We start from the raw sequence: 17821 nt of genomic DNA, 5'->3' as shown, positions 1-17821 counted from the left end.
AGATTAAAACAATAAGACTTCCAAGAGCCTGGCCCAGCAAGAGCAATCATGATGCAATGTACTAATTTTTTCTCAAGCCACAGCCATCTGTTTAATAAACATCAGGAAGCAGCATGTAGTACAGAAGTTTACTAACCCTGTGGCCGGGAAGATTGCCGGCTGCATAGTGCTCCTTTCATATGTAAGAATAAGAGTCTGTAGTGCAATCATTTTCTTCCCCGATACTGGGGATTGAACCTAGGGAAATTCTACCTCTGAGCTATATTCCAGCCTTTTATTTTTTTGTTTGGAAACAAGGTCTTGCAAGGTTGCCAAGGTTGTCCTCATACCTGTCCTCTTCCTGTCTCCGTCTCCCAAGTACCAGGATTACAGGTGTGCGCCACCACACCCAGCCGGAATCTGTGTGTGTGTGTTACTGGGAATGGAATCCAGAGGCTTTCTAACCCCGGGCTACACTCCCAGTCCTATTTTATATTTTATTTGGAAACAGGGTCTCACTTAGTTGCTGAGAGCCTCACTAAGTAACTGAGGCTGGCTTCGAACCCATACAGCCCTCCTGACTCAGCCTCCCATGTACTGGGATTACAAGTACGTGCCACCAAGTTTGGCTGGAATCAGTTTTGAAATGAGCATCTCCACGTCCCACAGTTGGACACACGTCGTCTGTCTTGGGGATAAGTCTCTGAAGAGACAGAGCTCCTGCCAGAATGAGCGAGAACTCCAGTCAGCCAAGTGTGTCACGCCAGGGCTGCTGTGGCTTTGGTTTGCTGTTGTTACCACTGTTGGGAGGGCTATTCTTCCCAGGCTGTAGCAGAGGGTTGTGGGTAAAGGTCTGCCTTAAAGGACCTGGGGGAAGACAGAACAAGTATCAATGAGCAGTGGAAAGGAAGAAACAGAATTTCACCGGAAAGTATTACTTACCCCTGGCTGCTATGTCCAAGTGATTTTTCATGCGTTGTTCCCGCTCTCGGAGCTGATGTGCAATTTCAGCATTTTTCCAGCCTGGGTAAAGAGGAGGCCTGTCAGTCCTGTTACATTTCAAGACAACTTCTCCCTGTTGTGGCCTTAACTTTTTTTTTTTTGTAGTCCTGGGGATGGAATCCAGAGGCATTCTACCTCCCAGCTACTCCTCCAGCCCTATTTTTTAATTCTTTATTTTGAAACAAGGTTTCACTGAGTTGCAAAGGGCCTAAGTAGCCAAGGAAGGCTGGTCATGAATAGTGATCCTCCTGTCTCAGACGGCCTCCTAAATGCTGGGATTACAAGCATGCACCACCACATCTGGCTGCCCTTACCTTTTTTGAAGCTCTTTAAGAAGCCTTCTTTTGGAATTAATTTGTCTGGGTCATGTACAATACGCTGGGGAATTTTAAGAACAGTGCGTACAGCTGGAATCCGGAGGCAGGACACTTGGACCAGGGAGAACATATTAGAAGAAAACCAGTACATAAAAACTGCCTGGGTGAGAACAAAGACAAAAGTCATTCACGCTGCACACTGGCCAGCTTAGCTTGCCAGGAGGGGGCTGGGCCAGGAACCCCAAGTCGCTACCCACCGAGGGGAAGTGGATGGTTATGGGCAAGACAGCAAGGGGCATCACTCGGATAACATTTCTCATCCACTGAAGTTCAGAACTTTGCACACCTGTCTCGGCACCTAGCTGCCAAAAAGAGGAAGGCAGGGAATAGAAGAAAGGAGTAGTGAATGCATGTTAATTTTAGTGAATCTCTTACCCGTCAATTCTACACAGCCACTTTACCCCCCACTCCCAGTTTACTCTGCAGACCAGCCTGGACTCACCTCAAGGACCGCCCACATTGTAGCAGTGACTACCAAAGGTAATACGTAGGTGGGATCCGATACTGTGAGATCTTGGAACCACAAGAGGCCACCTGTCTGCATGCTGGGCACAGGAAGGTTGGCCATCTCTCTCAATGCAATGAAGAAGGAGATGAAGATTGGGGCCTGTTACATGGAATAAACATGTCAGTGGCACACCTAACAGAGGGGGCACATTCACACCCCACTACAGAGAGCCATGCCTACCCCCGCCTGCATCTGTGCGTGTGTGTGAGCCATAGGGGGTACAATGGAGGCTATTTGATGAAATAAGATGGGAAATGTTTTTGCTCACCTGAGTCAGAGGTAGAATGAGAGGTTTAAAGAATTTAATATCATGCTTTTTCTGGTAAAGTGTCATCTCCGAGGAGGCCCTGTAAACTGAGAGGGGAGGTGAAATTAAAGTTAGGCTAATGGTCAGCGAGGGTGAACATCCTCATCACCCGACCCATAAAATTTTTGACTGACCTCGCTCAGTCCTTGGCCACATTAGGCCTGAGAAACAGATACACCTTTGCAACTGGCCCAGTTGTAACAACTGGTTTAGGTTGCCAGTTCCCCATCAGAATGTCAGGCCAAGTGCAAATATGGTCCTCTCCCACACTCATCCTGCAACTGACTCACACTCAGCATTGTCTCCTGCCAACTTGGCCTCTCTGATTCGAGTGGAAAACTTCTGGATCTCTGGCAAGTGGTTGTGAATCTTGGCTGCCTCTCGCTGGCCCTTCACGATGAGAGGAAAAACCATGCAGCGGGCAAAGACAGTACCTGGAAGACACAAGCCAGGATTGGAGTAATATTACAGCAGTTCTGCAGCCAGAAGGGTGAAGGCTTTTAGGTCCTCACGGAAAAATTATCTTTTCCCAGCCATTCCAATGACTCATGCTCAAGGGGCCTAGAAATAAGGACAGGGGTATAACTATTTCCTTCAAGGCTCACCTCTGCTGTATATTATAGAAGCTTAGCTTTTTTTTTTTTTTTTTGTATTTTGAAACACGGTCTCACTAGATTGATGAAGTCTCACTAGTTGCTAAGGCTGTCCTTGAACCTGCGATCTTCCTGTCTCAGCATCCCACGTACTGGGATTATAAGCATGTGCTACCATGCCTAGCTCATTGACTTTTACTTTTGTAGCACCAGGGGTTGAACCCAAGGCCATTCTATCTCTAGGCTACATCCCCAGCCCTTTATTATTTAAAAAAGGGCCTTACTAGGTTGCTGTCTTACAACATTGCTGAGATTGTCCTCAATCTGCAATCCTCCTGTCTCAATCTCCCAAGTAGTGGAATTACAGGCATGCACCACACCTGGCCTAGCATTATCTTCAGTAGGCAGCTGACCAGGAATCTGCTTCCTTGAACAGAGATGCAACAAAAACTCCTTATCTAAATCAATGGTCTCTAAACTTTTCTATTACCAACAGAACCCCTTTCTCCCTAACTCTAAGTGCAGACACAACAAAGTAAGTACATTGAGCTGCCCCGTGTAAAGGAAAAGCCTAGTTATAGGATTGCTTATGACAGAGGCTTCACCTTGCTGTAGAACTTTGGAGTTGCCAGGAATAAAGTTTGAAAGTCATTTTTCTAAAAATACCAAGAGTAGGAAATTATCTGGCGGCTAGCTGCTTTAGCTCCTACCTATTCCTTTCCTCATATTTCATATTTACTTGTCATTCCAACAAATACTTAGTTGCCAGGTGTGGTGGCGTACTCTTGTAATCCCAACATTCATAAGGCTGAGACAGGAGGATTGTGGTTTGTGGACAGCCTCAGCTACTTAGTGAGGCCCTTTGCAACTTAGTGAGACCCTGTTTCAAAATAGAGAATAAAAAATAGGGCAGGGTATGTAGCTCAGAGGTAGAATGCCCCTCTTTTCCATCCTCAGACCCTCAAAAACAACAACAACAAACTTATTTTATGGTATCTATAGATACATGAGTGGTCTGGGCTGAGGCTGAGAATAGACCAGCAAGTTAAAGATGGAATAAAATAAATAAGGCTAGCCAGGCATGGTGGTGCACACTTGAAATCCCAGAATTCGGGAGGCTGAGATTGGAGGATCGCAGTTCACAGACAGCCTCAGCTACTTAGTGAGGCCCTCTGCCAACTTAGTGAGATCTTGTTTCGAAATAGAGAAAAATAGGGCTGGGACATAGCCTGAAAGTAGAATGACCCCAGGTTGAATCTGTCCCTCTGCCCCCAAAAAAGAATAAACAGAAAACAGTAGGCCCACTGGATAAATATCCCTTTTTTGGTGGGGAGGATACTAAGGGATTGAACCCAGGGATATTCTACCTCCAAGCTACACCCCCAGGCCTCTTTTTTTTTTTTTTTTTTGCCGTACTAGGGATGGAGCCCAGGGGCATTCTACCCGCGAGCTACTCTCCCAGCCCTAATTTTTAATTCTTTATTTTGAAACAGGGTCTAAGTTGCAAAGGGCCTCACTTAAATAGCCGGGCTGTTCATGAACCGTGATCCACCTATCTCAGCCTCCCAAATGCTGGGATTACAAGCATGTACCACCATGGTCGGCTCCCAGGCCTATTTTTAAATTTAATTTTTATTTTTTTGCAGGTCTTGGGATGGAACCCAGGGGCATTCTACCTCTAAGCTACACCTCCTGCCCTATTTTTTATTCTTTACTTATTTTGGTGGTTCTGGGGGTATAGCCCAGAGGAGGCTTTCTACCTCTGGGCTATACCCCCAGACCTATTTATTTTATTTGGAAACAGGGTCTCACTAAGTTGCTGAGAGCCTCACTTAGTAGCTGAGGCTGGCTTCAAACCTGTGCGATCCTCCTGTCTCAGCCTCCCAAGTGCGGGGATTACAAGCCTGCGCCACCACGCCCCAGCCTGCGCCACCACGCCCCGCTTATTCTTTATTTTGAAACAGTATCTCACTAGTTGCAGAGGACCTCACTAAGTAGCTGTGGCTGTTCGCAATCCATGATCCTCTGGTCTGGGACTGCAAGCGTGCGCCACCATGCCTGGCTTATTTTTTTTTACTTTGAAACAGAGTCTAAGTTGCAGAGGGTTTAAGTAGCTGAGGCCGGCCTTGAACCTGCAATCTTCCTGTCTCAGCCTCCCAAGTACTGGGATTACAAACGTGCCACCTCGCCTAGCTAGAGCATTCTATACCTAAACTACATTCTTAGCCTGTTTTTTAAATACTGTGGTATTGGGGACTGAACACTCTACCTATGCATATACCCCTCACCCTTTTTAATTTTTATTTTGAAACAGGATCTCCCTAAGTTATTGCACACCTCAACCCTGCAATCCTCCTGTCTCCGGCTCCTACATGTTAGCATTACAGGTGTGCACTAATGTGCCTGGCTCAGAACCTTTTTAAAAAAATAAAAGCCCGGAGGTAGAAAGCCTCTAGGTTCCAACCCCAGTACCACAAAATAAATAAATAAATAAATAATAAATAAATAAATAAAAGCCATAAAAAAAGAGGAAATAGAGGGGAACCAAGTATGAAGGGAAGAAAATTTCCCCTAAGTAACACACAGGTTTGCTTGAGTATGTATGTTTTGGGCAGGGCAGTACAAAGAAAGAGGTTGAAGTCACAGGAGAGAAGAGGCAACAGAGCAAGGTGTAGGAAGAAGCATAATTCAGAGTAAACTTTTACATTTAGCTTTTTTTTTTTTTTTTTGGCAGTAGGGATTGAACCAGGGGCAATCTACCTCCAAGTTACACCCCAGCTCTATTTTATTTTTATTTTGAAACAGGGTCTTGCTGGGTGGACGAGAGTCTCACAACTTGCTGAGGCTGTCCTCGAGCCTGTGACCCACTTTCTCAGCCTCCCAAGTACTGGGATTATAAGCATTCATCCATTACCATATGTAGCTTATAAGTTTTAGCTTTTACAAAGGCAATGTGAATGGCTTCCTAATTTGGGGGGTTTAAGTGTCTGACCTGACCTCTATTCGTCTACACCAGGCACCTTCATCACTGTTAATAAAGCCCTCTATTCCAACTCCCCGCTCATATTCAAATATCTATACTTTTTTTTGCGGGTCTGGGGATGGAACCCAGGGTCATTCGACCTCTAAACTACACCTCTTGCCCTATTTTTAAAAATTCTTTATTTTGAAACAAGGGTCTCACTAAGTTGCAGAGGGCCTAAGTAGCTGAGGCTGTCTGCGAACCATGATCCTCCAGTCTCAGCCACCTGAATGCTGGGATTACAAGTGTATGCCACCACTCCAGGCCAAATATCTATACTTTTTCAATGTCAGATGGTCAAGTGGTTTTATAATACCATGTTGGAAATGTAAGTAGCGTGCATATAAGCATAATGAACCTCTGCCCCTCATTGGAATCATCTGATTTTCTGACCCCTAAATTTCTTTACCTATTTCCTTGATCCACTTCCAGAACTGCCATCTTTCAGGTCCTATCCCTTAGCCCCATTCCTTCTATCCTAGTCTAGAATATAGTCCTCTTACATGCAGCAATGGCCCCCCACCAAGGTAGGCCCACGTCCATATGCATAAATTCCAGAAAGTTCTGGATCAGTCCCACTGGGGTGTATGACCCTAGCCCCAGTTCAGAGAAGCTCTGTTCGGCGGCAGCTTGGACCACGTCTGTAGTTTCTCCAGAAGCCACCTCAGGTACAGCTGTGGGCAAGGGAGGTGCAGGAACAACAGGAGGGGCCTGGATCTATATGGAAAAGGAAGTAATGTGTGATATTCAGTAAGTGGGACACACAGAATTTGAAATCCCTCTATGATAACCAGTGCTGGGTTGTTTTTTGGGCTCTTCTTGTTCTCCCAGGTTGGTCTACAGTGTTCACAGAATTCATCATTCAAAGGACATATTATTTTTGCCACTAGGCAGGAAGAAAACTTACTGAAAGATTTCGTGATTTCCCTTCATGTTGGGAAGGCAATTCTCAAGTCACTGATTTCCAAACTTCAGCCATTTGAATATCACTACTATGATTTATGCCAAGTGTTCAAACTATCACAGTTTCTCTTTAAATCAGTTTTTTTTAACTGTTTATTATTGTTACTATTCTGATGTTGGAGAATTAATTAACCCACGGCCTCCCCCATGCTAGGCAAATATTCTAACATTGAGTTATACCACCAGCCCTCAACTCAGTTGTGTGTGTGTGTGTGTGTGTGTGTGTGTGTGTGTGACCAGGAATTGAACCCAAGGGCATTCTACCTCTGAGCTACACCCCCAGCCCTGTTTTTTAGTCTTCATTTTGAAACAGAGGGCCTCACTAAGGAGCTGAGGCTGTCCGTGAACAAGGATCCTCCTGTCTCAATCTCCCCAAGTACTGGATTATAAGAGTGCCATCACCACACCTGGCTTCAACTCAGTTTTTAAAATTTTCTTTCTTTCTTTTTTTTTTTGGTGGTATTGGGGCATTCTATCCCAGTGCTACACCCCCAGTCTTATTTTTTTTTTGGGGGGGGGGTTCTGGGGGTGGAACACAGAGGCTTTCTACCTCCGAGGTATACTCCCAGACCTTTTTAATATTTTATTTGGAAACAGGGTCTCACTAAGTTGCTGAGAGCCTCACTAAGCAGCTGAGGCTGGCTTCGAAACCGTGAGATCCTCCTGTCTCAGCCTCCCAAGCGTGGGGATTACAAGCATGTGCCACCACGCCCGGCTTCCAGTCCTATTTTTTATTCTTTATTCTGAAACAGGGTCTCACTGAGTTGCAAAGGGCCTCACTAAGTAGTAGCTGAGGCTGTCCTCGAACTGCCATCCTGTCTCAGTCTCACATCACCCTTACTACCATTCTGGCAAATAATGCCTTGAATATGACATGAATCTTTCGTGTTGTACTTTCAATCATTTCTCCATTAAGTTCAAAATCCACTCTGTGCCAAGATGCTAATATCTTGGGAAACTGGACCGTGGAATCAAACTCTGCTGTATCTTCCCCTCCCCTCAAACAAAGCAGAACTAGTTAAGAAGTGGGAATGAAAGCTCTCTTACCTGGGCTTCTGCAAACGAAACGGCAGAGGTACTGAGGCTTCGGGGACTGGGAACCACGAGGACATAGCGCGGCCGCCTGCAGCCCGGGGGCTCTGGGGCCAGCGGTTTCCGAAGCCACTGCGCGGGCGCCGTGAGGCTGTGGAACTGAGCAGGTGAAGGATAATGGAGCCCCTCTGCTGGGCATCGCCAGGCTCCCTCCTCGAGAGGCGGGCCACCTGCTCGCCCAGGTGAGCACGCTGCTCCTCTGCAGGCGCAGACCGCACGCCTTCCAGCGGGCTCTCGGCGCCGCTGCCCAGCGCCGGGCTCCGGGGAGCACCGCCACCGGGCACCGAGCCCGCACGACGGGGACTTACCCTCCCGTGACCCCAGGTGACCCGAGGCCCCAGGCGACCCGAGGACACCCGGTCTCCGTGACCAGGCCGGCGCCTGCTCCCGCCCCGGCTCCGGTAACAGAGCCAGGGCCGCCCCGGCGCGCAGCCCCGCCGGCCTTACCTGCCGCTGGGGCCGCAGCACGCGAACGAGCTCCCGGCGCCCGTACAGCAGGCTCAGCGCCATCTTGCCCGGAAGAGGGCTGCTCCTGCGCATGCGCACGCAGAGCGCGCGCGCGGCCGGGGGCCCTTTTGAAAACGGGCATGAAGCCGGAGGCGTCGCCGCGGCTCGGCGGACAAGGGAGAATGGGGCCTGGCGGCCATGTTTGAAGTGGGCAAGAAGCCTCAAGGCGTCACCTTGACAGGAGCGCTCAGAGGGTGTCTTCCGGAGGCTTGAAGGAGATTGAAGCGTCACGGAATTGGCCAGCATCAGGGACCGTGTCTATCTGGCGAATTTTCCTCAGTTTTCTAAAGGCCGCTTTTGTCTTCTCATTTGTTGGGCTAAAAATAGTTTGCAAAGCCAGGTATGGTGGCGCAGGTTTGTAATTCCAGTATTTGGGAGCCTGAGACACGAGGACGCAGGTTCGAGGACATCCTCAGCCTTAGCAACAGCAACAACCTAGGTTGACTCTGATTCAGAATAAAAAATAAGCCGGGCGTGGTGGCGCACGCGTGTAATCCCCGCGCTTGGGAGGCTGAGACAGGAGGACCGCACGGGTTCGAAGCCAGCCTCAGCTACTTAGTGAGGCTCTCAGCAACTTAGTGAGACCCTGTTTCCAAATAAAATATAAAAAAGGTCTGGGAAAAAATAGGGCAGGGGGTATAGCTCGGAGGTCAAATGCCTTTGGGTTCCATCTCTAGACCCGCAAAAAATAAAAATAAAATATAAAATAGCCTGGGGTTGCACCTCGAAGGAAGAATGTCCCAGGGTTCAATCCCTAGTACGAACACACACACACACACACACACACACACACACACACACACACACACACGCAGAGGGACAGCAAGAGACAGCCTTGCTTCAAGCCGGATGTGGCTCACGCCTGTAATTCCAGTATTTAGGAAGCTGAAACGAGGGTCGCAGGCTCGAACAAAAAAGCACCCCAAAACCAAAACACTTCAAATGTGTTGGCTGTGCTTGGCCTGAGTGTTTCGAGGGCCCAACAATGTTGGATTTTTTTTTAATTGCTAAATAATACTGTAATTGCAGATCCAATGAAATTGGAAGGTCAGACAGAAATATTTCCCTCCCCCACAAAAAAGTCAAAGCTCCAATGTTTCCCTTTTCCCTTGTTTAAGTGGAATCATATGAGGACTGTGACCATGAGAGGCCAAGTCTAAAGATGGAAGGGTAAAGTGCTCAAGATGTTGGAATGGAAAGAAGAAAAATGAACTGGATTCTTTTTGCTTGTTTTTAATTTGGTGCATTGTAAATTTTACATCATATTGGGGTGTAGAATGTCAGACAGATGCATGTACATAGTTATTGGTGCCCTCCCCAGCGAGTCCTCCTCCTCCCTTCTACTTCCCACACGCCTTTAATATTGGAATTTGCCATGTGTGGTGGCGCACAGCGCTTGGGAGGCTGAGACAGGAGGATCTCACAGGCTCGAAGCCAGCCTCAGCTACTTAGTGAGGCTCTCAGCAACTTAGTGAGACCCTGTTTCCAAATAAATTATAAAAATAAGGCTGGGAGTGTAGCCCAGAAGTAGAAAAGCCCCTGGGTTCCACCCTCCCAGTACCACAAAAAAACAAAAACAAAAACAACTGATACTGGAATTAGTTTTGTATTCATTTATAGTATTGTTTCTACTATTACACTCTTTGTGGCTTCATCTCCTGCCCTGATCTCCCTCAGTCATTCCCTGGAATCTCTGCTCTTTTATCTGAGGGTGCCCTTATTTCCGACTGTCTCTCTAGCTTCCACATATAAGAAAAAATTTCCTTTTCTTTTTTGGAACTAAGGATTGAACCCAGAACTATTTTTTATTCTTTATTTTGAAAAAGGCTCTCACTAAGTTGCAGAAGGCCTCACTAAATAGCTGAGGCTTTCCTTGAACCTGGGATCCTCCTGTCTCAGCCTTCCTTGTTTTGTTATTTGTTGCAGTACTGGGGATTGAGCCCAGGGGCAATCTAGCACTAAGCCACATCACAAGCCCTTTTTATTTTGAGACAGGGTCTTTTGCTAAATTGTGGAGACTGGCTTTTAACTTTCGATCCTTAGGATAGGATTGTAAGAGTGCACCACCACAGCCAGCAAACCTGAACACTTGATGATGTCACTGAGCATTTTTCCAAGCTTGTAACCACTTTCTTGTGTAAGGTAAATATCTTTATTGTCTAGACGCTAAGTCTCTGTTGCTTACGTATTTGTTTCTTGAAGTAAAAATATACTTAAAAAATATGTAAGGTAAAGTTACCCTCCTCAGAGGGGAAAAAAAAATACTTCTAAGAAAGGTGAGAGTTGATCTTATTTGAATCCTTAGAAAGACTTTCAAAATACAGGGTGCTTTCTGAACAACAAAGTTCAGAAAAGAGCTAATAACCTGCAGTGATATATCTTTTACCACTAGTTTGGGATGCTTATGAAAGTATTATAGAAATGGTAAAAATAAAACCTGGGCATGGTGGTACATGCCTGTAATCCCACTACTTGGAAAACGGAGACAGGAGGATCACATTTTCAAGGCCAGCCTCAGGAACTTAATCAGGCCCTCAGCAACGTACTAAGATCCTGTTTCCAAATTAAAAAAAAAATCAGTCTGGGAGTATAGCTGGAAGGTAGAATGCCCCTGGATTAATCCCCAGTAAACACACACACACACACACACACACACACACACACACACACACACACGTAAAAGTAGGAGGCAAAGAAATAGAAAATGAACTTAGTAATAATTAGTGGTATGATGTAGCATACCACTAATGACAGTAAACAAAATTTTCTGAGATTATTTAAAAACTCAATACAGGTTGAAGTGCTGACAAATGTTGAATTACAGGACACTTTGGGTGTGTGTTGGGGGAGAATATCCTATGTTAGACTTTATTGCCCTCCAATGAACTTGTCGAAAGTACTTGTGCTGTTGGTAGTCTCCTCATCTTGAGTCTGGGCTGGCCCTGTGACTTGCTTTTGTGACTAAAATGCATTAGTAGTGGTGGTGTGCCAGTTCTGGGCCTGTGCCTTAAGAAAGTTGGCTAGCTTCTGCCTTTGCATTTTGGGGGCCTCTTGTTACCTTAGAAGTCTGATCCCCAGACTTCCTTGTGAAAAGTCCAACCTAATCACGTGGAGGAGCATTGAGGTCTCGACCAACTGAAAGCCCAGTCAATAGTAAACATCAGATTGCCAGCCATGTGAAGAGGGCTGTTTCAGAGGCTGTTTCTTCAGCCCAGTGCAGCCACCCAAGGTGACTTGTGGGGGAAAGAGAGTCTGACTCCATCTAGCCTTGCCAAAGTTGCAGAATTATAAGGCAACAAAACAATTGTGGTTTTATTTATTTATTTATTTATTTATTTATTTATTTATTTATTTTGGTGGTACTGGGGTTCCTGGAAGTACCTCCGGGCTATACACTCCCAGACCTATTTTTACATTTTTATTTGGAAACAGGGTCTCTTAAGCCAGCATGGCTGGCTTCGAACCTGCGCGATCCTCCTGTCTCTGCCTCCCAAGCACGGGGATTACAAGCGTGCGCCACCACACCCGGCACATTTGTGGTTTTAAGTCACTAAGCTTTTTTTCTGTGTGTATGTGTGTGTGTGTGTGGGGGGGTACTGGGGATTGAACCCAGAAGCATTCTACCTCTAAGCTACACCCTCAGCTCTATTTCATTTACTTTTTAAATTTTGAACAGGGTCTTTCTAAGTTGCAGAGGGCCTTACTAAATTGCCAAGGATGGCTTCAAACCTGTGATCCTCCTGTCCTCAGCCTTCCAAGTACTGGGATTACAGACATGTGCCACCACAATTGGCTAGTTATCTATTCCAACACAGCAAAGTAGTACAAAACCTTGTGATTTAAGTACAAAACTTAGTGATTTAGCTGGGCAGGGTGGCACGTGCCTATAATCCCAGTACTCGGGAGGCTGAGATAGGAGGATCACAGATTCTAGGCCAGCCTCAGAAATTTAGCAAGGCCTTCTGCAATTTAGTGAGACCGTCTGTGGTGTGTGTGTGTGTGTGTGTGTGTGTGTGTGTGTGTGTGTGTGTGTGAGTGTTTTTGTAGAAATTGATATATTTATGTGAAAATGTAAAAAAACAAGAATAACCAACATGCTATTGAAAAAGGAGAGCAAAGAGGTTGGGCGTGGTGATGCGCGTTTGTAATCCAGTACTAGGGAGACTGAGACAGGAGGATCATAGATTTGCTGCCAGCTTCAGCTACTTAGTGAGGCCCTCTGCAACTTAGTGAGAGCCTGTTCAAAATAAAGTATAAAAAATAGGGTCGGGAGTGTAGCTCAGAGGTAGAATGTCCAACGGTTCCACCCCTAGTACCATAAAAGGAAAAAAAAAAGGCCTGGGGGTGTAGCTTGGAGGTAGAATGCCCCTAGGTTCAATCCCTTAGTATCCTCCCCACCAAAAAAGGGATCTTTATCCAGTGGGCCTACTATTTTCTGTTTATTTTGTGGGGGCAGAGGGACTGAGATTCAACCTAGGGTCATTCTACTTTCAGGCTGTGCCACAGCCCTATTTATTTTATTCCATCCTTAACTTCCTGGTCTCTTCTCAGCCCAGACCACTTATATATCTATAGACCATAAACAAAGTATTTGTTGGAACAAGTAAATATGAAATAGAAGGAAAGGAATAGGAAGGAGCTGAAGCAATTAGCTGCCAGATAATTTCTCAATAACTCAAATGTTCATCAATGTACAAATAAATTCTGGTATATTCATGTAATAGAATACTACTCTGCAAAAGAGAATGGACCCCTGATATACACAACAAAATGGTTGAAGCTCAGAAACAGTGCCCACTGGAAGAAGCCAGACACAAGAATGTCCAACCCACTCCATTTGTGGGAGTCCTTGAGCTAGGAAATTAATTTATTGTGATACAAAGCAGGTCAGAGATTGCCTGGACCTTTAGGTGGGTGGGAGTGGGCAGAACTGACATGGGAAGGGGCAAGAGAGATAATTTTGTGGATGATAGATGTAATCTGTATTTTGAGTATGGAGATGGTTACATGAATATCAAAACTCACCCAAATATTTATTTATTCATTTATTTTTAGTACTGGGGATTGAACCCAGGGGGATTCTACCTCTGAGCTACACCCCCAGCCCTATTTTTTATTTTTCATTTTGAAACAGGGTCTCACTAAGTTGCAGAGGGTCTCACTAAGTAGCTGAGGCTGGCCACAAACCTGTAATCCTCCTGTCTCAGCCTCCCAGGTACTGGGATTACAAGTGTGTGCCACCATGTCTGGCCCTATATTTGGAAAAATGTTGAATCTTAACATGCTTCAATTTTGGGTTGTATTCTTTAGACATGAGGAGTACTTTTTTTTTTAATGTGGTGCTGGGGATTGAACCCATTCTACTTCTGAGCTATACCTCCAGCCCTGTTTTTTTTTTTTTTTTTTTTTTTTTTTTAAGCAGGATCTTACTAAGTTGCAGAGGGCCTCACTAAGTTGCTGAGGCTTGTTGAGAACCTGACATCCTCCTGTCTCAGCCTCCCAAGTACTGGGATTATAAACTTGGACCCCCACACCCAGTTGAGGAATAATTTGAAATTGGGAAAGTAACACAAATAAAGGTGCTTTAGGAAAATTAGTCTGGTAACAGAATGAAGGAGTATATATTCCATTTCAGGGGACAGTAAACACTATTGCGAAAGGACCAGAGAATAAATATTTTGGGCTCTTTGCTTCCTGTTTCTACTACTGAATTCTTTCATTGTAATATCAAAGCAGTGACAGAGGTTCTGTAAATGAATGAGCATAGTGATGTTTTAATAAAACCTTATGCACAAGTATGAGCTAGATTTGCCCCACTGGCCATAGTTGGCTAACCCTTGGAATAGACCACACAGAAGGAACAGTAGCAGTTAAAACTGGAGGTTCAGGACCAGTTAGGAAGAGAATATGGCAATATTCCTACCTGTACTGAGGAGGGCTTGAAAATTAAGCTAGTACAATGTGCTAGGAAAGGAGAGATATTGGAGACATTTTAGGAGACAACATTGCAGACCAGGTGACAGACTGGAGGTCAGAGTTGAGTTGAGAAAACTAAGGGTGTTAGTGATTCTGAGCAGCACAGTGGAGAAATGGTGCCACTGTCATAAATGGACCAATTACCAAACTATAGTTTTTTTTTTTTTTTTTTTTTTTTTTTGCAGGTCTGGGAATGAAACCCAGGGGCATTTGACCTCCGAGCTGCACCCCCAGCCCTAATTTTTATTCTTTATTTTGAAACAGGGTCTCACTGAGTTGCAAAGGGCCTCACTAAGTAGCTGAGCCTGTCCACGAACCATGATACTCCTGTCTCAGCCTCCCAAATGCTGGGATTACTAGCGGGCACCACCACGCCTGGCTTGGTTTTTGCCTGGCTGCTCTTGGTTTTTGCCTGGCTGTCCTACTCTTTTTTTTTTTTTTTTTTTTTTTTTGGTACTGGGGTTCCTGGAAGCCCTCCTATCTCCGGGCTACACTCCCAGACCTATTTTATATTTCTGAAACAGGGTTTCTTAACACCAGCGTGGCTGGCTTCCAACCTATGCGATCCTCCTGTCTCCACCTCCCAAGCGCGGGGATTACAAGCGTGCGCCACCACGCCTGGCGAGATCCTGTCCTACTCTTACCACCTATGTCTTTCATCTCTTGGAGCTGCATATTCCAGGTTCTCTTGCCCTCTGTTTTCTGGAGAAAATAGAAAGCAGCAAAGATTGTTTAAAGGGAGGAGAGAGAATCTGGATTAACCACTAATAACCTCATCTTTCTCTGCTTCCTGTATTATTCCTTGCAGCTGCAACTCCTCCTCCTTGGTCAGACATTTCTGTCTTCTTCATCTTCGTTCCCTCGTGCAGTCCATGCCATGATCCAGTACCCCATGGATCCCTTAGATTCTGGGCTCTAGCGCTTCTAAGTCCCGGTGCCTCTCGCCTGGGGCTGGGAGCAGCTGCCTGCTGTGGCCAGTTTCCAGATTGCTTCACTGTGCCCAGTTGGGCTTCTTAGTTCCTTTATCACCCAGGAACCAATTAATTGTAACAAAATCCCTCTGAAATACTTAGAGTATTCGAATCTGTTTCTGTTTCTTAGCTGAGCCCCAACTAATGTAGTTCAGAAACTGTGTCGGTTATTAAGTTATTGCCTCTTAGCGCCAAACTCAAGTGCCTTGTGATCCTGGGGCTGGTGTTCTACAGACTGCTTTTCTGCCTCACCAGCTGGCTCCCCATTGATCTCTGCTAATAAGGGTGCTAGCGGGAGACTGAGGGCTGGAGGAGAAGTGAGTCTCTCCCTCTTGTTTACTCATGGGGGCTTCCCACTTAATTGCATGTCCTGTGAGCAGCATCTAAGCCTCTTCTTGCAGCAGCGGCTCCACCCAATTCTCAATTTTTCCAATACTTGCAGAACCAGTCTTATCACAGCCGTTTGGGGATGTCAGCACAAATGGCTGGTGCTCCCTGCTCTGATATTTGAATCGCAGTGCTGCCAGAGCGCTTCTCTAAGCTTCGCAATTCTAATACCCTACATGCTTCCCTTGGCTCTTCTAGCCGTAGGGGTAGCAGCTGCTTTCTGTAGTTGCTACCTCTGTGGCACTTCAGAATTCTTTGAAAAAATCCTTTCAGTTACCCAAGTTAACTATTTTTTTAACGTATGTAATTTTTTACTTTGATTTTTTTTATTGTTGTGGTGCTAGGGATGGAACCCAAGGCCTTGCACATGTGAGGCAAGCACTCTACCACTGACCTATACTCCAGCCTTTTTTTTGGTGTGGTACTGGTGGCTGAACCCAGGGACATTCTACATCTGAATTATACCCCCAGCTCTATTTTTAATTCTTTATTTTGAAATAGGGTCTCACTAAATTGCAGAGGGCCTCACTAGGTAGCTGAGGCTGGCTGTTAACCTGTGATTCTCCTGTCTCAGCCTCCCAAGTACTGGGATTATAAGTGTGTGCCATCATGCCTGGCTTACTCTGGCCTTTAAAAATTTTTTTTTATGAGACAGATTCTTGCTCAATCACCCAGGGTGCCTTCAAACTTGTAATCTTCCTGCTTTTAGCCTCCTGGTAGCTGTGATTACAGGAATGCACCACTACATCCAGCAACAATTGTTTATAATCAACTCTCTCTGTCTAAATAGCTGGTAGGTTTCTGTCTCTTGACTGGACCTGGACTATTAGAGAAGGGGCACTGGTTTCTACTTGGATGGTTGTCAGGTTTGGTTTTGGATATATTGAATTTGCAGTAATAGGGAGCTATTCACCTAGAGCGATACTGTACATCGAGGGAAATGTGTTGCTGGCTGGAGTTTGTGTGAGAGTTAAGATCTGAACATATTTTGTTATCACCAACCCTGATGTGGCAATGGAAACTATAAGGCTGTTGAGTTCTCTGGGTGAGCATCTGGAGAGCCAAGAGCAGATCATTAAAGATGGCCTTATAGGGAAAGGCAAGAAAAAAATTAAATCATAAATTTGAAGATATAATGATGAACTGATGACAAAGCATTGACAAATTAAACGCATATCAAGATTCTACTTTCTAGCTACACCTAAATTCTTGTCCAACCAGTTTTTCAAATCAATTTGAAAAAAGCCTGAGTTTTATGGTCCATTGGGGTGTGTGTGTGTGTGTGTGTGTGTGTGTGTGTGTGTGTGTGTGTTACTGGGGATTGAACCTAGGTGTATCCTACTATTGAGCTATATCCCCAGCCCAATTTTATTTTTTATTTTGAAACAAGGTCTTACTAAATTGTGAAAACAGTCCTCAAACCTGCAATCTTCCTGTCTCAGCCTCCCAGTACTGGAATTACAGATGTGGGCCACCACGCCCACCTTCCACTGGGCTGTTCTTACATGTAGAAGCCTCGGAATTCTGAATTTCTTACTCTTCCTTTTATCATTGGGTCACACTACAGACAGAAAATTTTCCCTCCTTTCTCTAGTCTACTATCAAGACTATACTGATACTGCAGGAAGTTACAAGAATTGTGGGTTTTTTAAAATTACCTCATGAACTGGCTTCCCCATTACTCAGCAGCTATTTTTTTTTCATTTTTCATCACTTTGTTCAAACATCCTGTGTGCCGGTGGTGTCAGGTGTCTGACGTGTGCATCTTTCTGACCACATGGCCCTGTGCCTTTTCTCTCCTGCAGTCCTCTCCAGTTGCACACAGTGCCTCCTTCTTGCGCCTCCCGCTCCTTTGACAGGGCTCTCATCTCCTTTCCTGACACAGTAAAGCCCCTGTGATATAAGCCTTTTGATCCATTTCAAAATAACTATGTACTGTCTCTTTCCCTTTCCCCATCTCAGATGATGAATTGAACGTCCTCTGCTGCAGTTCCCACCATTCTTGTGCTCTCCATCCTTTGTTTTCTCCCATTTTCCCCTTGTGAGTGTAAAACATGTAGGATCAAAGATATTCTCCTTTATTATCTCCTTTTTGTCTAGCCTGAGCCCCTTAATTTCCTCTCTTCTCTTCTGCCTG

The 17821-nt window shown here is 45.3% G+C and overlaps 1 protein-coding gene across 1 annotated transcript; it reads right to left on the bottom strand.

The window, feature by feature from the left end:
• Positions 1-678: 678 nt before the first annotated feature.
• OXA1L (OXA1L mitochondrial inner membrane insertase) lies at positions 679-8353 on the bottom strand (the record flags this gene model as incomplete). The annotated part of the gene is made up of 10 exons (XM_080706958.1): positions 679-846; positions 922-1002; positions 1296-1458; positions 1556-1660; positions 1801-1965; positions 2135-2220; positions 2464-2607; positions 6292-6505; positions 7799-7942; positions 8291-8353. 10 exons carry the CDS (start codon positions 8351-8353, stop codon positions 725-727), a joined length of 1287 nt encoding a protein of 428 aa, XP_080563084.1. The 3' UTR covers positions 679-724.
• Positions 8354-17821: the final 9468 nt, after the last annotated feature.

Source organism: Muscardinus avellanarius (assembly GCF_963383645.1).
Source record: "Muscardinus avellanarius genome assembly, chromosome: 12".
Classification (NCBI taxonomy): Eukaryota; Metazoa; Chordata; class Mammalia; order Rodentia; family Gliridae; genus Muscardinus; species Muscardinus avellanarius.
This window is presented reverse-complemented; position numbering and strand designations above follow the sequence as displayed.